Raw genomic sequence first — 21614 nt, forward strand, 5'->3', positions numbered from 1 at the left:
CTGTGGGAGATCCGGGTCTGTAGGGACTCTCAGGGACCACCAAGCTGTGAGCACCACCCTCAGGCTTCCCCTCTGAGACCTGGCACAATGGGCCTCAAGGCCTCCCGCCTACCCCCCCCCCCAAGACAAGGTTTCTCCTTGTAGCCCTGGCTGTTCTCGAACTCTCTCTGTAGATCAGAGACCCACCTGCTTCAGCCTCCTGAGTGTGGGATTAAAGGCGTGACCCAAAGCATTTGGCACCACTGCTGGCTTCCCTTTCAATTCTGGCTGCCTAGACCAGAAATGGAGCTGGAGGGTCCCTTTCCACTTTGCAAGCCCATCCCAGACAGTGATCTGGGAAGGGAAGGGAAGGCTCCTCTGAGCCTTCAGGTTTCAAGCCAGATCCAAGTCAGAAAGACCAGTGCTGGCCAGGGTGTGGCTGGGTAAGGCACATGCTGGACAGGCAACTCCTAGGTTTGGCAGGGCCACCAATGCCTCAGGCTCTGGATATAAGGCAGCCCATACGATACTGTCTCACCCAGAAGGAGGCTTCTCTTGCCCAGCTCCTGTGCCCTAACTTCAGTCTCCAATCACAAGGTGAGAGGCCATATTTCAGAAAGAAATAAGAACCTGATCCAAGTCTGCCATGAAATGGGCTAAAAATAACTGGATATTTTGGAGAGAGGAGGGTATGAATTCCTCCAAGGGTTATTCTGGGTGACTCATTCATAGCAACCATCCTACATCTGAAATAGAAAGAGGAACGAGTGTTTTCTATAGAAGTTTATTCCCAAAACAGAGCGCGGCTTCACGGAACAATATACACAGACAGGAAAGAGAGCCACTGTGCTGGAGGGAGACCCCAGAGACAGGCATCTACAGAGCCAGGGACATAGCAAGGACCCTCTCCCACCCACAGGCCACTGAGCCCTTCAAGGGCAGAGGTCAGGTCAGTCTGGGTAAGCTGAGCTAGGGACCCGGCTGTGGGATTTGGCACAGGCAGTGAAGTAGGAGTTTTGAATCTCAGAAACTGCCTCCCATGTGTATGTGCCGGGCAGAGGTGGGCACAGAACCGCAGCCCTGAGCCTCCTTCAGGGTGTGCTGGTGAACAGAAGATACAGCTGACCTTTGACCTGGGAAAGGTCAGGGTTAGAAGCCCCCCTGAAGATGGCCAGGTCCGGGACATCACAGGTAAGTCTTCTAAGCCCCTCTCCCAATTTTCCTACCTTTCACTTGTAAACAAATGGGGAAACATTCTCAACTGTAAACCAAGTGTGGAGATTCAATGTTTTAAGTTGTAGACACCAAATAAAACCCACACTTTAAAAAAAAAAAAAAGTAATCTTGACCTGTAAACAAAGTAACAAAGATTTAAAGTCCCCAGTCGTGGACATCAGACAAATAACAAAAGAGAATCTTGTGAACAGGGTCCTGACAGTCATTCTCCCCTCTGTAAGGGGGACAGAAGGTGGGACAGTCACTGCCACAGCCAGGTGCCAGGGAGGAAGGGCCCTGTAAACAGTGGGGACTGTGGCACCTACACTCTGGGTCTGGGTTCCCTGTTTCCGCTCCCTTCGTTCACCCTCCCACTCTTCCCTCAGGGGGAGTGAACAATGGCACCACAGACGACTGCTGCTCAGGCAGGGGGAAGAGCGGGGACAGAGGAAGGTCCCCTCCACCCACCCCCTGATAGGAGTGTCTGATTAGAGGCCCAAGTTTCTCCCTAAGGGAGAATGGGAAGCCTTGGTCTGTAAACATGACTCCTGCTGCTCTCCCAGCACCCACAGCAGCAGTCCTAGGTCTTAAGGCAGTAAGTGGCAGGGACTCCACTAATAACCATCCACAGGGTTAGTGGCACAAGAGAGCCCTCGGGAGGGGGTGGGAGGACCTCTCTGTCCAAGACCAACCAAGGCCCTCAGGAGTCTGGCCTATAGGGCATCAGAGGAGATACAAAGATCAAATTTGCATTCTGGGCCCCAACAGTGTACCGATCAATGCGGGGTGGAGGAGGGGTGGGGGGTGGGTGGATGAAAGAAAAGAACAGATGGTTTGCTAAGGACCCAAATGAGGCCTACTGCATCTTCTCCCATCCCCTCCCCCATTCCAGCCCAGTCTCAGACCCCTGGGAGACGGAGAAGCTGAAAAATAACATAAGCATATCTCTCTGGTTACAAAGGTACAAAACGTATAAAAGTCCTCCCTCCAGCCCCTGCCCCCTGCACCTGTCACACTCATGCTCACAGATGTGCATGGGGGCCTCCATACTGCACTGCACTGAGTTGAGGGGCAGGTCTGAAGAAGGCCTTGGGATCAGTCCTGAAGTCTCTGTCTTCCATCAGCCCAAATCCTCTGCTGTCCCTGGTGGCTCCTCTGCTGGCCAGTCCCTCAGGAGTGACCTTCGCTTCTGGGAACTCTGTTGGGTTGAATATGGAAACAGAAGGCTATGGCTAGGAGAGCTTTGCCTCTCAGCCCTCAGCCCCTCCATGCCCACTCCTGGATTCTGAGTCCTCCAAATGTCCATGTAGACCTCCACTACCTAGACTCATTAGCGAGTAACTGCCTAGGCCTCAGTGTTTAGCAGGCCATCTTCTATGCATATACTACACAAAGCATCTGGAAGACAGATATATCACAAACCTCCACGTTTCAAGGAGTTGGTTTCTACAAACTAACTTCACAGAGGAAGGGCTACTGTGTAGCTACTATGCCAAGGTCATAGAGAGAGAGCCCAAACTCAGACTCTTGAGACTTTAAAGCCTGAGTCCCTACTCAATCCCCTGGCACTTCTGCAGACCCCAATGCTAGACTGCAGGGGCCCTGAGTGGGTCATCCTTTCTCACCCTTCCCCTAGAACTCCAGGCCCCTAAGCCCCTGCGTCCTCCCTCTCTGTCCTCTTCACAGCCCTCTTGGTCCCCTGCCCCATCCCCAGAGGCCCACCTCTCTCACAGTCATTTCTCATCCAGAGCTTGACCTGGCAGTTTCTCCTATTGGCTTGTAAGACCTGGCAGCTCCCTGGCTGTGCCCTGTTTTCTCTGGGTCTGGCAACAGCTCTTCTCTGCTCCCCCCGTTCCTTCTTGGATTCTGGGTGTCTCTGACATCCTCAACCCCACAGATGCTGTACAGGCACCTGAGTGGTACTATGCCTGGTCCCACAGTGCCCACAGATGGGAGCAGTTGCATGCTGATGGGATACAGCTATGAGTGAATGATTTATTCTCAGTTATCGCTCAATCTGGCTAATATGCTAGTATTCCATATGACCTCTTAGGCAGGGCCAACTGAACAAAGATTCCTCTCATTGCCTCATGAAATGCCAGGTTATTTTGTACTTTGGTGCCCTGACTCCTGCCTATCCCCTCCACTAGTTCCAGCCTCTGGGATGACTTTTCTTGGATGTCAGGGTGGGGAAGCTGGCTCTAACTATACAGATCACAAGTTCCAGCTAGTCCTGTTCCCATTTTTTCTAAAATTGTTCCTAACATATGGTCTCCTGGCTGTGCTGAGTCTGAGGTAGCCCATGTCTGAGTTAACTCCAAATTCATTCCACAGTGGGACCCAGGGATGGACATATGGGGAAGCTGCTCCAAGCTGACAAGAGTGTGAACAAGTGTCTGGGCCCTGCTTACTCTGAATCTGGTGACAACTCTGAGATGCTATGGGATGTGGCTGAGCGAGGTGTGGAAGGCCCAAGTGCAGAGGCTGTGGCAGAAGGCGTGGCAGTGGTATGAGGGCCCGAGGGTGTGCTTGAGGACTGCACAGAGGAGAGGGCTGAGGAGTTGAAGGAAGCAAGGATAGAGGAGAGAATGTCCAGCTGCTCCGTGGAGGGGCCATGGCTAGGGCCACTGGCAGGGTCCTCCCTGGCTCTGAGAAGCTGTGGGGCTGGTCCAAGGGCCTCTCGTGAGGGATGCCGACTAGGCACCTGGTCCAGCTGCTCCCGAGAGTTCGAGACCCTAGACAGAGAGTCCAGGGGTCGAGATGGCAAGAGGGGGTCCCTTGAGAGTTGCCGCTGTGGAGACAGGGGCAGAGGTGGGTGCTGAGGGTCAAGGTCCCAGTTGCGGCGGGGTGGGGGCAGTGTGCTCAACCATTCTCTGGGCGCCCCTAAGTCCAGTGCATCCCGTGACCCATAGCGTCCAGCCATAGTGCCAGGGTAGTCCCGGGGTGGCTGCCTCCGTGGTAGGGTGCTGCCCCGATCTCTGGGCTCTAGGCGGGCTGGTACAGCATCCAGGTGTTCCTGGGAGCCTGGCCTGCTCAGGGGATGCAAAACAGGGGCAGGAACTGGAACTTCCTCTAGTCTCTCTCGGCTCAGCTGTCGCCTTAGGAGCAAGTCCAGCTGTTCTCGAGAAGAGTAGCGGCTGGCTGGCTGTGAAAGGCTACCTGTGCCCCCACCTGCATAGATGCGACCATAGGAGGCAGCTGGCATAGCACGGTGGCCCAAGGTAGCCGCACGGCACCAGGACAGCTCAGGAGTGCCTCGAGTCTGGGGCACCAATGGGTATTGCAACCTATTCTTCAGGATGCCTGTGGAAGAATTGGGGACAAGTTATATCACAGAGCAGGAAGTCCCAGTTCCTGGGATCTTGTAACAGAACTAAGGATAGAGGCAACTCCAGAGGTCTTAGAGTGGAACAAGAGTCAGAGTAGGAGACAACAATCCTGAGGGTCAAGCTAGGGCAGGCATGGTGCAGGGTCAGGGCAGACTCCCAAGAAGTCAGAAGCAGGGTAACTCTGGAAATACTGCCTGGGTCAAAAGGGTAGGGATTCCCTGGGTTGAAGCAGGAACAGTCTCCAGTGTTCCTGTGATGCAAAACCAAGAGCAAAAACCTCTTGTGCTTGTGCAAGGACCAGCACAAGACAACCTCAGGGACTTCCACAGCCAGAGTAAGAGGCGAAGACCTTCCACACCACAGCAGGAGCTCTGGACTCCATGGTTTAACAGCTTCTGTGGTTTTGCCAACTGAGTGGGGATGGAGAAGCAGAGGGAAGATGGGTTCTGAGGGTCCAGGGGTACAAGCCAGGATATGGAGGGGGCAGGGACTCCATGGATCAGGTAGTCTCTGGGGACCATGAAGCAGGGTTGAGGAGCAGGAGCCCGTCAGAGCACAACAAGATGATCTCCCCACTGGGGACCCGGAAGCTGAATTCCCATAGCGGTCTGGGCCCAAGCAGCCCTCAGTACTCCTGCAGTGAGGCCAAAGGGTTAGGAAAGGTCATACCTTTCCTCTGCCGCTGGGCTCGGCCTAGGGAGGTTTCATCTCCACTGGTCAAGGCCAGGTCTGGCTGGTTGTTGTTGGCTGCATCTTTGTTGGTGTCTAGTCCAAGGCGCCTTTCAGAGCCCCATGCCTGCAGAGCACATGGTGCTGCCTCACACTCTCCCAGGGCTGGCCAGTAGGACAGGAGGTCATTGCCATCCATATCTGTGAAGCCAGAGCAGGTTACAGGAGCCTCTGGCTTGACTCCAGTGTTTCCTAACACTTGTGATGCAGACTCAGTGACCTCTGGACCTAACGACTCTTCAAGCCCTGGCTGTCCTCACTGAGAAATAGGAAAGGGAGAGCTGGTGAGATGGCTTAGCAACTAAAAGCCTAAAAGCACTTTGCCACCAAGCCTGTTAGACTATATTTGATTCCCAGGACCACATGGTAGAGAGAACTGGCTCCCACAAGTTGTCCTGTGACCTACACACGAATACTGTTGGCATACACACCTACACACACACACACACAAAATATTTTTTAAAAGAAACAGGAACAGGAGGGTGTTCCTTCTCAGATCAGTGGAGCCACTGAAGGAAGGTTTACTGCAGAGCCTTCATCCTTAGCTAGAAGGGTATAAATCAGATGGGAGTTTGATGGCTGAGGTTAGGAAGATCAAGATAAATCCCAACTCACAGGGACTGGATACCTGGCAGCTGAAGGGACGACAAGTAACACGTCTGATCTCACTACCATTGCCCAGGTTGCTCCTAGAAATCTGCATGGGAATGGTACCTAGGTCCCAGTGGGTCAGGCTCAGGAATCCCAAGGAGATAGTAAGGTCCCTATATCACATCTAGGTGAAATATAGGAGTCCCTTGATCACCCATGGAATCGGTGTATTCCTATCACCTTTGGGGTGGGCAAGGAGCCTTTCACTCTGGGCTGCCCTGCGGAGCGGACGTTGGAAACGCCCTCGTGTCCGACCATTGTCCTCACTTTCTGAAGACGGGATGGACAGACTCCTCTCCTCCTCCAAGGACAGGTCACTGTCAGAGTCAGAGTCAGCACCTACGGTGGAAAGACAGAAGGAAGGTGAGGTGGCAGGAGACTCGAGGGAAGGTCCCCAGAGAAGGGTCTGGAGGTGGACAAGCAAGGCAGCAAGGGGATTAAGGTGGGGGCCTAGATGGAGCTTGGAGTAGGGGGTAGAAACAGAAGGGCTTGAGTTAACCAGGGGTGAACTAGGTCAGGAGTAGGTTTGGAGGAGCAGGGATGGGTAGGTCCCTTCTGAGGTAGTGACCTGAGAGCTTGTTTCACCCGGTTAGTCACTGCCCCTAGTTTGAGGTAGAAGGCAGACCATAAAAACACCCTCCGTCCCCCTCCTCCCTGGCCCAGGGCTCCAACTCCACCAGCATCTCGATGGAACATAGCCACATCCAGGTCAGTGGGGCCAGCATGAGCCTGGAGGCTGTGCTCAGTGTGGTCAGCAGTCGAGCCACGTCGAACCAGAACATTGTCCCTGGAAATGCAGAACCCTTCATCAGAGGAGACCGTGACACGGTGCTTTGGTAGCTGTGGAGCCTTCGAGTGCATGGCTTGCTGTGTGTGGAATGGCTGAGGGTGCTTCTGGGTATTTATCAGAAGACATTTGGGCAGGGCAGCAGCGGAGTTCCAGGGAGCCATCCTCCCTGGGATCTGATAAGGTCAACCCTTGGTGAAGTGGGACTAGACTAAGGCATAGACGGTCGCTCACCTGAGGTAGCTGCGGCCCCGCTGACTGTCCTGGTCCTGGGCCCTGCCGGAGCGGGCACTGCTCACTGAAGAGACGGTGGAGGCGCCAAGAGTGATACGGATAAGGCCGCTCTCCTCAAAGAGGGCCGTGTTGTTGTAGGCCCCAGACCCCTGAGGGAGGCGGTTGCGCAGGGGTGTGAGCTAGCTCTGAAGAAGCCTCAGACCCAGGCACCCTAGGGCTCCCGCCCCCCACTTCCAGCCCTAGTAGTCTCACCGTCCCAGGGGCTGGCCTGGTCTCCTCAGGAGCTGCCTTCTTGCTTAGGCAGGCCGGTGTCCAAGCAGCCCGAGCATCGGCATTCAGGACACAGAAGAGCAGAAGTACAGCCAGGCCCTGTGGGTCGGGAAGGGTCAGTGAAGGTCACTGAGAGATCAGAGGCCATAAGCTCAGAATACAGACGGTAGGGCATCTGTCAGGGACCAATGCAGGTCTCTGTGGGTCAGCAAAGAAGGGAGTAGCAGTGTCACAGGTCAGCGTGAGTCAGTGAGTCCAAGGAAGGGAGGAGCAGGAAGGCAGGGAAAGTCCCAGGACTAATAATGGCAGTGGGGCTGGAGTCAACGCTAGTATGATCAGCAAGGGGTCAGAAGCTGCAGTGTTGGTGAAGGTCAGCCCAGGGCCAGCAGCTAGCCTGATCTCAGTGGCTAGCCGGTGTCAGCTCTAGGCCTGGGGTCAGTAGCCAGGGTCAATGTCTGGTTTAGTGTTAACACAGTCACAGTCATTCAGTTGGGGAAATCTGGTGGCAATGCCACCCCCCAGGGCTAGGCTGCTGAAGTCCTACCAGGTTCTAAGATGGGTGAGGGTCACCCGAGGTACCTGGAGGCCACAGAGTCCTGCATGGAGGTAGTGAAAGGCCAGTACGCTGTGGTTGACTGCCAGGAGGCCAAAGAGCCAGGAGGCACTGACCAGCAGAAGGAGCAGAAAGGAGCTGCGCAGGGTCCTGCTGTAAGGACATGGGAGGGCATAAGAGGATATGCCAGGGTCAAGCAGGGCTTGCGCAGGGGGACACAGGAAGACACACAGGGGACATAAAGAAACATACAAGTCTCGGGGGGACTAAGGAAATGAGCAGTCACACGAAGAACCAGGAGAGCGTCAGGGAGCCACGAAAGATATGGGAAAGACAAGGGACCCACGAGAGACAACAGAAGATAGGCAGACATGTAAAGGTGGGTGAAGTGAATCACTCGGGTCATGGAAGAACCCTGGGAGATCCAGGGGATTTGGAGACAACAGAGGGGAAGCACATGTGAGGCCAGAATATGGCAAAAGGACCGGAGAGGGACCACAGGCCAAGGCGGGAATGGCTTTCCTTCATGCAGAATCTGGAGCCCAGCCTCCACCAAACCCCACCCAGGAGGAGTCTGCCATCTTGAGGACCCCTACTTCCCTCAACTAGCCAACTCACAGCACAGAGGTCTTCTTGGCCTCCCTCTGCCCTGTGGAGCAGGATGTGCGGGCAGCGAGGAGAAACATGGTCCCATTCATCTACACCCACAGTCAGGTGGAGTGGGGAGAAAGAGACAGAGACAGTAAGAAACAGAAAGAGACCAAGACCACAAGCCCAAACGTGGAGAGAGAGAAAATGTGAGGGGGGAGGGGAGCATGACTTAGAAAGAGACAGAAGAGCTGAAAAGTCACATGAGAGTCAGAGAGGGGAAGGCAAGAAGCCGAGAAGGGTTGTGATAGCGACAGAGAGAAATGGAGACAGAACCAGGAGGGATAGCCAAGTCTTTGACCCAAATGCTCCCCCCCCACATCCCGGGAAGCTGAGTGGGAGTTCATCTGTGCCCAGGCATGAGACAGAAGCAGTCCAGGATGCCCGTGTACCAGCGCTTCATCACTCACTTCCAGAGAATGAAGCGCTGAGAGCCACTCACCATAATGACAAGGACGATAGGGCCAGCAAAACTCCAGATAAGAGGCTCATGGATGGAGATCCAGCAGAAGTCAGGGTTCCCATAGCCATCTGGATCCAGCCCAACAGCAAGGCCTTTGGAAAGAGAAGAGGTAGGACCAAAGAGGTGTGGTCTAATTCTGACCCCCTAGTATGAGAAGGAAACAGGATAAATACAAACAGGATCCTCCCTGAGCAGGTGACATGGGGACAAAGGTTGAGACATCGTGACAGGGCTGGGGGACCATATGATGGGCGGAGGTTGGGGATCACAGGCCCGAGTGGGTAAGACCTCACCCAACAACACAGCAGGGACGCCCCAGCCCAGGGCATGGTAGAAGCGCATGGCACCACGATCCACATTTCGAGGCTCAACCTGCATTCGGTAGAGGTGTAGGCCCTGCACCAGGAGCCACGCGAAGGTACTGAGGAAGAAGTAGTGTAGGAGGATGGCGACTGCAGTGCACACCAGCTGGAGGCAGGGCCAAGAGACTGCTGTCAGCATCCCTCCTGCCCAGGCATCTGCTTTCCGTGTACGTTCCTAACAACAGCATTTACTTCCAGCCAGTATCCTGTCCCAAACCAGGACCTCAACTGGGGCGATCTTAAATCCTGTGCTTTGGCCCAGGCTTTCCCGGGAAAGGGGGAGTCACTGGCACACAGTTCCCCTGGCCCAGACCCTGCACCTGGTTGTGGGTCCTGTGGATTCCCAGCAGGAAGAGGAGCTCTGCTACTCCCAGGGCAGCTGCCACATTGGCATGGATCCCACGCACATTGGACTTGAGGCTGCGCAGGCTCAGCAGGACAGCCGCAGTCAGTACCAGTGCAGTCACAGACACGGCCACGACCACATGAGTAAACACCGCCAGAAGCTCTAGGTCTCCCTCTAGCCGCTGTGGAGTTAAGGATGGTCACTGGGATGCTGGGTAGAGAGTCTCCCAGCCCTTTTGACTTCCCACTTGGCTGGGTCACTGAACACAACTCTACCTCACGGGGAGAAGCATCCATAAGGACACCAAAAGTGCCTGTCCGGCTACAGCGACACCGTGCATGGGATCCGTTCCTGTGTACCAGCTCGCAGTCCCTTGCTGTCCACATACCATGTTGGTCTGCCCTATATCCAGAGAGAGGAGAGTTACATCTACCTTTCCATCCAGGATGTGTCCCATTGCAGGCAGAGGTTTGTGACGGTGGGGGAGGGAGAGGGTGCCGAGAGTTGGGGAAAAGCATTCCTCAAGGGCCTAACTGCACAGTGTCATAGATAGGGGTCTCAAGGACAGGCTGGGACCCCTCCCAGAAGTGAACAGGGACAAAAAATTTCCAGAGTGGGGTCCTCACGGGCCAGGTGGGTCCCACTGCACACAGATCGCCTTGCTCCGATTTGCTGTCTGTAGTAGACGGAACTCAAGGTTGATTGGAGATACCAGAACACCCCTTAGGAAGTTGCGTCCACGGAAAACAGCCACGCTGACCACCGGGGAGTTCATTACAGGGTTCTGGGGGAGCCTGAGGAGATACCCATCTTGTCTCAGACACTGTTGACCAAAGACCAACTGCCCACCTCTCCCTGTCTTCAAACCACTTTCCATGACTGACCAGGGTCTGGGATACCTCCAGAACACAAGCTATTTCTGAGAACACTGTCCAGCCTCTGCTGGGCTGCCAGGGGCTTCAGACTCACTGTCTAGACTGGGCTCTGAGGCCTGAACAGCTCCAGAATGGCCTGTAACTGTCAGCCTCAAGCCCTCTCTCCCTTTTCCCATCTCCATCTGACGTCCCTAACCAACCTGTCTATGCCTTCCTCTATCAGTCCGCTGGCCTATCTGCACCTGGATCGCTGTGTGTGTGTGATGATCCTCTCTGCTGCTCTCTATAGCCAAAGAGAATTCCTATGGAACTTGGTTCAGGCAGGCTCCCTGGACCTGTACACAGGATTGTCTGTTTACCTGTGGACCTGCTCATCTGCCTGCCCACAGAGGGAAGGCGTGCTGGGCTGGGTAGAAGCTCACAAAGCCCTCTGGCTTGAGGGGGACTAGGAGCAGGTGTATGCCTGGTACCTGGCGCCCCGGCGCTCTGCCTGGAACTGGGCAGGGAGAAGCCCTCCCAAGGTGCGGTACACCAGGAGAATGACAATGGGCGTCCCAGGCTCAGGCTCAGGCTCCAGAGGGGCTGGTGAGGGCACCACACTTGAGGCTGTGGTGTTTTCTGTGTTGCTCCTTGTGGGAAGAACTGCCAAGGGACAGGAAGGAGTCACGGTGATTTCTTACCACGAGCACCCACAGACCTAGCTCTGAACCCAACCCAGCGTCAAGCACAGAGATCTATTCTACACAAGTCCAGGATTGGGGAGTAGGGCATGCAGGGGCCATGGGGGGAACGTGGGAACGGTGGTGAAGCTGGTGAGGTGAGAGTTTAGCAAAGTGTATATGGAGGTAGCCCCGGCAAGCTCTCACACAGGAGCCATGAGGTGTGGAAGGTCTGGCGAGGGAAGAATTGGTGAGAGGGTGACATGCTATCGGGCTTTGGGAGGAGATGAGGGGGGGCAGGACCAGGCTCAGAAGTCACCAAAAGGGCTCCTACCTTCAGATGGGGACGGCCGTGGGGACTGGGAGGGCAGGAGCACATGTGTATGAGGGTCCCAGGCATCCTGGCCCCGGAAAAGGTTGCTGTGGTAGCGGGGGTAACGACGGGCTCCCTGGGGGGAGCTAGGGTGCTCCATGCGGTCAATACTGAGCACTGCCCAAGAAAAAGAGGGTAACCCTGTCAAGAGCCTCCGTCCAAGGGTCCCACCCCACGTATGCCTCTGCAACAGCTGAGGCTCCCAAGCTGTGTCTTCCTCGGTATGAGTGCTGGCCACAGCCCTACAAAGCACCAGGGGTTGGAGGAGCAGTGTGGCCCAGCAGGAGCATCAGCCCCAGAGGTCCCCTTGCCCTTCTCCTGTCCCCTCTACCACTCACTGATATTGGGTGTGACCAGTCCAACAGGATTCAGGTATGTCAGCTCCATATTCCTTGCAAGTGTGGCTGCATATTCCTCCAGATGCCGCACTAGCCCCGCGCTCCCTGGGGAGCCCCCAGGGGCCCGCTGTCCCAGGGTTGCCCACAGGTCACCCGTCTCTGGAGCAAGCAGTGCAGAACCAGCCCACAGCAGATTCTAGAGGGATGGAGATGGAGCTGGACTCACTCAGGTGGTGAGGATGGATGAAGGGATGGGGCAAACATGAGGGGGTCTAGCCAGGTATTAGTGGGGCCCAAGAGGCAAGAGGGCAGGGCTGAAGTGGACAGGAACAGTGAAATTGCAGAACCTTCACTTTTCCAGAAGTTAGGAAGGGTATAAGCTGGGGATTCAGGGCTAGGAGGGTAGAGAGGAGGAACCAGGGAGCTGGGGGTCAGGGCCATGGAATAGAGAACATAGAACACAACCCACCTCGTTGAAGTGGGCATCTTGTGTGGCTGTCAGCCCGAAGCCCTGCTGATGGCTCTCAAAAGCCAGCAAGTAAGCCAGCAAGCGGGCAGTGACTCGGACATCTTGGCTAAAGTAGTGGTCAGTCTGGCCGGTCACCTCCCGCAGCCTCTGAGCCAGCTTCTTGGCCTCCATAGTATCCAGTGTTGTCTTGTTCAGTTCTAGGCCATCCAACTGCCAGGACAAGGATGGCAGTGGTTGTTCTGTGATCCTGTAGGCCTTTCTCAAAAGCCTTACAGGGAGAAAAGCTTGGACAGATGAAAGGACAACTAGGAAATGCCCAAAAGGTCAAGGGCTGAGGTTTACATTGGGCCCAGCATAGGCCCAAAGGGCTTGGGTGTAGGGCACTATCTGGGTAGAGTCTCACCAGCAGACTAAGTTCTCGAAAGGCAGGCGAGGTACAGTTGAAGAGGTCAGGCTCCAACCAACCCTGGTCCTCATCACACAGCCGTACTGCAGCACCTGGGGGCAGGCAATCCCGGATCAGGCCTGGAGCCTGGGGACTTTTGCTGACAGGTGGCCACAGCACCCTCTTCTATCCCATATGGAGCCTTGAGGTAGAGTCCTGAGTTATAAGCATCTATAGCTAGGTGCCTAGATGCTGTAGCCTAAGCCTAGGTGAGTTCCAATAGCTTGTTGGTCAATTCTCCCAAGAACTCTGAGAACCATTCTTACCATAACCACATGAAGAAATGTATAAGGATGTACTGTAGATAGACACACACACACACCACACACACACACACACACACACACACACACACACACACACACACTCACCCATACATACTCACTCATTCATATATACAGGCTTTGACAAGCTTACAAACAGGCCAAATTCATATACAGGCCAAAATTGACACACATGACAACAATGCTCATTAGATGTACATAAAGATGTGTGAACAAGCACACACACACAAACATATACACACACAGACTCTACTGCCCTCTTGTATACTCACAAGCATACTGACACAGACACGCTCTTCCAGGAGTATCATATGACCTAAGTGTGGTGGGTGTAGGGTTCTCATACAAGTTTTAACTTCCTCAATGGTAGTTCATTATCATTGCCTTCCCTGTCTATACAGTTGGGATAGAAGTTGAATAAGTGTGTCCACCAGCAAGAGACCCTAACTTAAATTCAGAACCCCATCCCCTCAAGACAGACTCACAGAGACACATGCACAGGCACAGAAGGACACACACGTGAGCATGCATACACAGACAATCTCTGTCCAGCCACTGCAGAGACCTCGAGCAGCAGGGAGGGTTCTAGGAGGCCCTTAGGCAGCAAGGAGAAGCTAGTGGCTGACTCTGACCAATAGGGAGAACCCTACAAGGACCTCAGGAGGTAGGAAAGAGTATGCAAGGTCTTAGATTGTGGAAAAAGATCCGAAGGATCCCCGAGTGATGGGGAGGGATCCTTGAGGACCTTGGGCACCAGAGAAGTCCCTAGGGTCCTCAGATCAAAGGAAGGGGTCTCCAGGGGGTTAGCAGTTAGTTTTAGAGAGCTCAGGCAGCAGGGAGGGGGTCTGCAGGGACCTTAAGCAGCAGGAGAGGGGTCTGCAAAAGCTCTGGCAGTGGGAGGGGGCAGCGCACCTGAGCAAACACGTACCCCTTACCTGTACCCCGCAATCCTGCCCAGAAGCCAAGAGAAACAGATGGAGGCTTAATGAGAGTATAGGAAGGGAACCAGAGCCCCCAAGAAGTATAAGGGGCCCACATGGGTTTCCACCCTACTCCCATCTCTTTACAGAGAGAAGACCACCCAACTTGGTGAAAGAGGAGACTGCAACAATCAGAAATCAGACCTGCCCCCCCCCCCAGCAGCAAAGCCGTCCACCACATACTCACCCAAGGCCCCACGGGGACAGGGTACTGTGGCCAAAACACCAAACTTAGTCTGAGGCCACCACACACCAGATCTCAGGGACTTGGGGCACGCATCGTAGAGTACTAGGGAGAAGGGGAGTGTTGAGCCTGGTGGTCAGATTCTATGGCAAATGATACCATACCTATCACTGTTCTACCACTCCCAGGCCCAGGCCCAGAGTCTACTACTCTCCCCTGCTGGCTTCCAAAGATCTGGCCTGTTAAAGTCTATGACAAGTCAGCCAAGTATGCACAGTACATGTAGGGCTCCCAGGCATAGGTGATCTCCCTCAGGAATAGCTTCCCAGAGCCCTCCACCTCCACAAGCCAGGAGAGCCACTGAATCCTTAGCATGCTGGAGCCAGTTCTCAACAGATGGAGGTGGGGAGAACTTTCTTACCTCGGCAGCCACTGGCTGTCACCTCTGCAAAGGGGCTGTCACAGCTGTTACACTGGCGGCCAAGGGCTCCCGGACGGCAGGGGCACTGCCCGCTGTGGGGTGCACATGAGCGCGAGGTGGAGCCCACAGGGTAGCAGTCACATGGGAGGCATGAGTCACTGCCCCTCGGTCGATAGTGGAACTCCTGTTTAGGGATGGGTCAGGGGCCTGAGATCAGAAGTCAGGCTTAAGGGAAGGATCTTAGGTGAAAGCTTGGGGGATGAGTAGAATCAAGGGCAAAAATTTAAAAAAAAAAAAAAGAGTTCATAGGCTAGAAGAACTTGCCTCAGATGAAGACAAAGAAGGGTTTAAAGGTCAAGGATGAGAGGTAGCAACTAGATTGTAGGACATAGATTAAAAGGTTAGGGCCCAAGTCAGGAGGCAGAGGTCAGCAGGTTGGACAAGAATCATAGGTAGTGTCCAAGGAAAAGTTAAAAGGTCAAGGGTCAGGGTCTAGGCAAACCTTGCAGTGGCACTGCCCATTTGTCTTGTTGCAGTTAGGGTCAAAGCCCTTATGAACATCACAGTTGCAGGGACCACAGGTTGGGCTTCCCCACCAGCCCCAAGGGCACTGCTGGTCCATCCTGGGAATAAGATGAGATAAAGTGCATCCATGTTTTTCAGTGACCCTGCTTGTTCCCACAAGGTCTCTCCACCATCTTAGTCCTGAGCCTCTCACCTATGCTCACAGTGCTGACCAAAGTAGCCATTTGTACAGTCACAGGTATAGCCATGGGAGGTTCCTTGGAGATGCCGGCATGATCCCTGGTTTTGACAAGGGTTCAAGAGGCAGGCATCCACACAACCTGGGCCGTAGTAACCTGCAGGTTGGGTCAGGAAGCTCAGAACACTGGTCAAAGAGCATGGAAAGAAGCAGGATCCCAGCCCTCTTCGTTCCTACCCACTCCAGGCCCCCCAGTCCCTGAGCCTTCTCCGTGGCCATTGGTTCCTTCCCCCATTCTCTCAACACCCACCTGGCCAACAGGTGCAGGAAAAGGTCTGCCAGAGGTCTTTGCAGTGAGCATGGGGTGGACAGGGCCCAGATGCACAGGCGTTGGTCACAACACAGCCAGGCTCCACATTCACTCTGTGACTGGGAGGTGGCAGGGCTGAGGACCCAAAGGGTGTAAAGCCAATCCATACCCCCTACAGACACAGACAGGAAAGGTCTCATGTCACTGCAGTCCTATGGAAGCAGCTACCACGCCTAATGTTCTGTGACATGCAGTCCCCCTCTCCACAAAAGTCAAGGGCTCCCTAAACACCCCCATCCAGCCCCCCAAAGGGTCTCTAGTTGTACTGTTTCTGACACATATTCTAGATGATCCCTACTACCTAAGCTAGACTCTTCCTTTCACAAGAGGAAGGTTTGGTTTGTCTCTGATCTCCCTTCTATTTGCCTTCCCATGCCAACATATATTGAGATGGTATTTTTCAGATCCCCAATGAACCCGTATCATATCCTTATGTTGAGCCTCACCTGGACACAGCCAACCAGACCTTGTGGACCCTCCTCCTTACTGGTGGGTGGCAGGCCTCCCACATGGAGCTGTTTTACTTTCAGGCCCTGCAGCTCACCCCCCACAGCCATGGTGTCCTAGAAGAAGAAGAGGGCAGTCAGCACTGAGGGAAGGGGTACCTAGTAAACCCCGGTCATATCCCAGAATCAGAATGCCTTTCTTCTAGCCCTGGATGACCATGTTTTGTCCCCTGTATCAGAAGAACAGTCTGGAAACGAGTCACTCCTAAGTGTGGAGAATGTGCTGTGACATGGGTGATATGTAATACAAACGTTTCAGTTAAGAGCTGAACTCAGGGCTAGCTGATCTAAAGGATCAGGGTTTGATTCCCAGCATCCACATGAAAGTTCACAACAAGGGCTCTGATACTCTGCTATGGTTTCCCTGGGCACCAGACATACATATGGTACACATACATACAAATAAGATAATAAATAATAAATAAATAAAGTGTTAAGCTCAGGCAGGCCACTCCCTCCTGGACCCAGAGCAACCTTGAAATTCCATGTTCTTATTCTTTGAGTATATGAGTATATGGTGTGCTTATGTGTATACACATGTTCATATGTGTATAGGTACATGTGTATATTGTACATGTGGAGGCCTGAAGTTGACACCAGATGTCCTCCTTGATCACTCTCTACTCATTAATTGAGCTTGTTAAACTCAGAGTTAATCAATTCTGATAGTCTCGCGGACCAGTTATAACGCAGGGATTTCCTGCCTCTGCCTCCCTACTGCTGGGATTATAAGCAGCTGCTACGCCTGCCCAGTGTTTACATGGGTTCTGGGGATTGGAACACGAGTTCCGACAGTTCCAGAAGCAGGTGCTTTATCCTGAGTCACCTCCCCATCCCTGAAATTCCAGGGTTTTGATTCTCAATAGGTAGAGATTAGAGAAGACGACAGAAAGGGCTTTCAGGAATCAGGCACAGTCAAAGTCCTAACTACAGCGGCACCACAAGAGCTTCAAGCCAGGTAGCCTACCTGACATAAGCAGGGTTGCCCAACAGACCAACCTGGCTGGCTGAGTAGGATCAAAGCAAAGGGCTAGGAGAATTCAGATTAGGTATTTGGAGGAGTGGAAAGGAACTGGACAAGAGGTAGGGTCAAATAAACTAAGTCTGGTTGTAAAGCTGAGAACAGACTACCCTTGGGTCAGAGGTCAGACCTGGAAGAGGTTGAAGTCCAGTGAAACCATAAAGATATGATGGCCTCTTCGGCCACCTGGCTCCTCTTGCAACTCCAGCCGAAGATCATGCCACCGGCCATCACTGACAGTCATCTGGTCCAACAGGAGGTGGGCAGCATGGCCTGAGGCCCTACTTAATGTCACAGACAGCAACCCCCGATCTATCTGTGGGTAGAAATGCATAGCCCTAGGGTTAGATTGAGATGAGGCTGGGTGGTGAGATCAGAGGGTTTAGTGGTCAGAAATATGTATGCATTCAGAACAGTAGACATGAAGCTATCTATACCCAATGCATAGTGCACTGTTTGGGGGTATCATGTTGATACGGGCTGGGGCAGAGGGCAGAGCTAGGGCTCATGGGTTGGTCTGGTTATAAGAAAGAGCTATATGTGTGCCTTGCATATGCAGAGAACATTATGGTAGGGAAGAGTCAAGGTGCACTGTCCAGAGCAGAGTCCAGTGTGTTAAGACATCTGACTGAGAACCATGCTCTATGGCTAGGCCCCAACCCTGTTGTTGGGGAGCATCAGAGAGCAGCAGAGGGTATCGTGAGGGACTGGGGGGACAGACATACCTGGGAGAGGAGCACACTGTGTGGTCCAAGCTGCACTCGCATCAAGACCCCTTTTGTTGCCCGTGTTCGAAACGCTAGTCCCAGGTACCAGGGCACAGACACAGTCATGTCATTCCCAAAGTCCCAACTCAGTGTGCCATTGCCATGGAAATGGTAGGGATGGGCCATTGCTGCGGAGACAGAGAAGTCATTACAGATCCTACCCCAAGAACAGACCTTACTTACCCCATATGGTCCTCCTGAGCCATGATGCCCACTCACTGAGGCGACAGTCTTTGCCACCAAAGCCCACAGGACAGTCACAGCTGAAGCCACCCCAGCGCTCTGAGCAAAAGCCACTGTTCTTGCAGGGGCCTGAGGCACAAAAGTGCAACTTGGCCTGACAGCCTGGAGAGAAAGGACAAGGAAGCTATGAGAAGACGGCTGAGGGACTTGAGTGCTGGGCAGGGTGTTAGACTCCAGAGAGGCTGGAAGTGCACACGATGCCATCATGAAAGGCCCTAAAGGCTGGGCTATAATATGGATCTTGCCATGTCATATTGGATAAAGGTCAAATGTGGAGCCATCCCATGCAACCCTCCTCCTCCTCAGATGGAGACAGTGACATGAATGAGGACAAGGAGCTTTTGGGCCTACCTGCCATAGTGCCATTGTTTGCAACAAAAGCTGCCATGTCCATTCGTCGGCCATCAATGTGCAAGTCTCGCATGCAGCCAATGAAGTCCTTGTGGGACACAGGGAAGTTCTCGGGAAGGTTGGGGACACCCCCCAAGAGCAGAGGGCCAGTCAGGTCCAGGGACCTGGGGGTCAGGAGCCTGGGTCATTGGTGGGCCTGGAGGCAGAGTAGGGTTGCTCCTGGGGGCCACGGGGGGGTAGGGGGTAGGACTAAGGGGAGGATGGTTAGATGAAGAAGATAAGGCCAGGCTTGGAGAAGAGTTAAGAGTGCAATTGTGAGGACACAAAGAAGACGCCGTGATAGGCAGATGATCTGGGGAAGGGTGGGGTACTTTGAGATGAAGACAATGATGAGGAGTGAGGCATTTGGGTGGCTGGGGTCAGGATGGAGAAGAAGGATTGAGGGTTGAGATCAGCAGGCTCAATGGCCTTGGGGGCTATCTACGAGATGAATGGACAAGAGGCAATGTGTGCCATTAGAGGCTTAAGGCATGTAGAGACTTTAGAAGACAGAACGCACAGGGACTTTTCCTGAGGACTGTGTGGAAGCCAGAAGCCAGGGGTAGAACATAGGATTGGGGGCTAGACTGAGCAGGCTTCTGGTGTCTTTGATCTGCTGGTTTGGGAGAAGAACAAGGAGTTTTGCAGACTATGTGAAGGGTTAATGTGGGCTCTGGTAGGCAGAGAACATGAGGATCAGGGGGTAGGGGCCTCACTTCTTGGAGCTTGTTTGCACACCAGCAGCTGCACATGAGTAGTTGCCAATCTCAGCACCAAACTGCAGAGCCACAGCCACATTGCAGTCATCCACACTCAACACAGCCACCTTGTCCTTCGAAGGGCCCTGAGCACCCCCTAGGGCATCTGTCCGGGGCTAAAGACCAGGCACACCAATCAACAATGCCCCTGTGGTAATTCCTGAGAACTCAGAATCCTGACTCCCCCACACAATCCACCCATACTATTCTAGAGGTGGTGCCCACCTTGTTGTAGTATCTCAGATGCACTGTATGCCACTGTCCATCACTCAGGCCTCCTGGAACTGTGGGGCTAACCACTGTATTGGATTCACCTGTGGGAAATATGCGTGTGGAATGTGTCTGGAGTTGCTGAGTGGCACCATCCCAACTCACTTACATAGATACTGATACTTTCAGGGTCATGCTGGATAACTGGATCACCATATCCTCTGGTGACCACACTGGCTGGACTACAGTGACCCTAACGCATAGGAGAAACACAGACTTCCTGGAGAGACGGACCTTCCCTGAGGGAGTGGCCAGAGCCGGTCCTCACTGTTGTCCGTTTGGCATTGAAGAGTGTGCTCAGATGCTCAGTGAAGGACACGTGAGGGGACTCATGCATTGACTCTTCCAGCCATCCCAGGAACACATGCACCCCACTCACTGTCACAAAAATCCACGGGAGCACCCACCCGTGGAATATGTAAGCCGCACTTGGCCAGCCACAAGCTCTAGAGCCAAAAAGTCATGCTTCTCATTCAGGCGCCCGTTGTAGAAGAGTAGCCCGCTGGGCTGCACTGTTGCAAACCTGGGTGAGGTGGAATGGCACCATTAGGAGCAGACATCTCATACCCTCCATTTGAGAACCAGAGCCCAAAGAAGAGGGTGGGGGAGATGCCAATGCCGTGACTCTAAGACATCTCTGAGGGGGTGAGGGGAGGGGGCGGGGTACGATGAGGACATCAGGGCTGGTCAGCACTCTGTGTCAGGATCACATAGGTAGGGGCAGTGAAGAGTCGTGCAGTGACACGGTGGGTGGCAGACACCTACGAGAGGGACAGCGTGAGGTGGAAGCGCTGCCTCAGGCCGCGGAACATGACGAACGAACTGGGAGGGAAAGAGCGTGCGGCCACCTCACAGCGCGGGCCCTCGAAAGCGCCGCCCGCGGGGCACTGGCATCGAAAGCCGCCATTGGGCGCGTTGGTGCAGGTGCCGCCGTTGCGGCAGACGCCCGGCACACAGCGTCCAGCTTCCGTGTCCAGCTCGCAGTCTTCCCCTGCAGGGTAGGATGGGTCAGAGGAGACGCCCCGCCCACGCCCCGCCCACGCCCCCAGAGGCCGAAGCCTGAAGGCCTCTGAATGGTTGAGCCGCCTTGGGACCCGCCCACAGCCTCGTCGCCCCGCCCCCGCCCGCCCGCCTGCTCTTATGCCTAGGGCTTCCCTTTTTCTCAGAGCTTCAGGCTTTTGGCGGGCTGTGCTTAGCCGCGCCTCTAGCCGGACCCATTTGCCCGGTGCTCACTCGCACTCCTGCAGTCCCAACACTAAGCTTTGCCCGGGCTTCCTCCAGCGCTGCACCCGACTTACCGGTGAAGCGAGGCCGACACACACAGGTATAGCCTCCCTCGCGCCGCGCACAGGCGCCGCCATTGCGACAAGGGTTCGAGTAGCAGAGGTCGAGCTCAGTCTCGCAGAAGTCTCCTGTGAAGCCAGGCGGGCAGCGGCAGCGCAGACCGGCGATGGGCTGGATGGGTCGGAAGAGCGTGGAAGCCGAAGCCAGGAAGGGCGCGGAGGAGTCAAAGCGGAGCACCGACACGCATTTCATGTAGTTCTCACAGGGCTCGCGCAAGCATACGTTGTCATCAAAGGGCAGCACGTCGAGCAGCGAGCGTGCAGCCAAGGCGGCGCGGCGCACGTACAGTTGCTCCTGCAGCTCCTCGGAGCTGAACCAGGGCCCTGCAGCGCCTGCCCCAGCCCCACGAGGTGCCAGCGCTGAGAAGCTCACATTGAGCACGGTGCCCCCCACGTCCGTGTCGTTCTGGATGTTGAAGATGAAAACGTCCTCGGTAGGTGTTGCGAGCACTGCCGCCACGCCTTCAAGAAAATGGCCCAGTAGCGGTGACAGGAAGCGCTCTTGCCACATGTTCTCCAGGCGCACAGTCAAGCTGTTGGCCAGCAACTCCTCCGTGATGATGATCACACGCAGCACACACTGTGCTGTAACACTATGCAGGCCATCTGCAGGCAGGGACAGGGACAGTGATCAGTTTCCGGTCAGTAG

The 21614-nt window shown here is 54.4% G+C and overlaps 1 protein-coding gene across 1 annotated transcript in view; it reads right to left on the reverse strand.

The window, feature by feature from the left end:
- Positions 1-21614, reverse strand: part of Celsr3 (cadherin EGF LAG seven-pass G-type receptor 3) — a 37993-nt gene that overhangs the window by 10670 nt on the left and 5709 nt on the right. Inside the window, exons 2-35 of the mRNA XM_051203928.1 lie at positions 20921-21571; positions 20388-20613; positions 20030-20145; positions 19578-19666; positions 19311-19468; positions 18556-18719; positions 18181-18306; positions 17920-18089; positions 17325-17510; positions 16114-16230; positions 15608-15779; positions 15313-15454; positions 15097-15217; positions 14595-14778; positions 14177-14278; positions 12684-12778; positions 12281-12490; positions 11812-12007; positions 11435-11590; positions 10912-11083; positions 10193-10360; positions 9842-9968; positions 9541-9747; positions 9152-9326; positions 8838-8950; positions 8366-8445; positions 7774-7900; positions 7177-7293; positions 6925-7073; positions 6581-6690; positions 6084-6242; positions 5193-5393; positions 3606-4497; positions 1523-1529 (exon numbers count right to left, since the gene is read on the reverse strand). Of these exons, the coding sequence (XP_051059885.1) occupies positions 1523-1529; positions 3606-4497; positions 5193-5393; positions 6084-6242; positions 6581-6690; positions 6925-7073; positions 7177-7293; positions 7774-7900; positions 8366-8445; positions 8838-8950; positions 9152-9326; positions 9541-9747; positions 9842-9968; positions 10193-10360; positions 10912-11083; positions 11435-11590; positions 11812-12007; positions 12281-12490; positions 12684-12778; positions 14177-14278; positions 14595-14778; positions 15097-15217; positions 15313-15454; positions 15608-15779; positions 16114-16230; positions 17325-17510; positions 17920-18089; positions 18181-18306; positions 18556-18719; positions 19311-19468; positions 19578-19666; positions 20030-20145; positions 20388-20613; positions 20921-21571 (6185 nt within the window). The remainder of the gene's footprint in view (positions 1-1522; positions 1530-3605; positions 4498-5192; positions 5394-6083; positions 6243-6580; positions 6691-6924; positions 7074-7176; positions 7294-7773; positions 7901-8365; positions 8446-8837; positions 8951-9151; positions 9327-9540; positions 9748-9841; positions 9969-10192; positions 10361-10911; positions 11084-11434; positions 11591-11811; positions 12008-12280; positions 12491-12683; positions 12779-14176; positions 14279-14594; positions 14779-15096; positions 15218-15312; positions 15455-15607; positions 15780-16113; positions 16231-17324; positions 17511-17919; positions 18090-18180; positions 18307-18555; positions 18720-19310; positions 19469-19577; positions 19667-20029; positions 20146-20387; positions 20614-20920; positions 21572-21614) is intronic.

The sequence above is a fragment of the Phodopus roborovskii genome, unplaced genomic scaffold (assembly GCF_943737965.1).
Source record: "Phodopus roborovskii unplaced genomic scaffold, PHOROB, whole genome shotgun sequence".
NCBI lineage: Eukaryota > Metazoa > Chordata > Mammalia > Rodentia > Cricetidae > Phodopus > Phodopus roborovskii.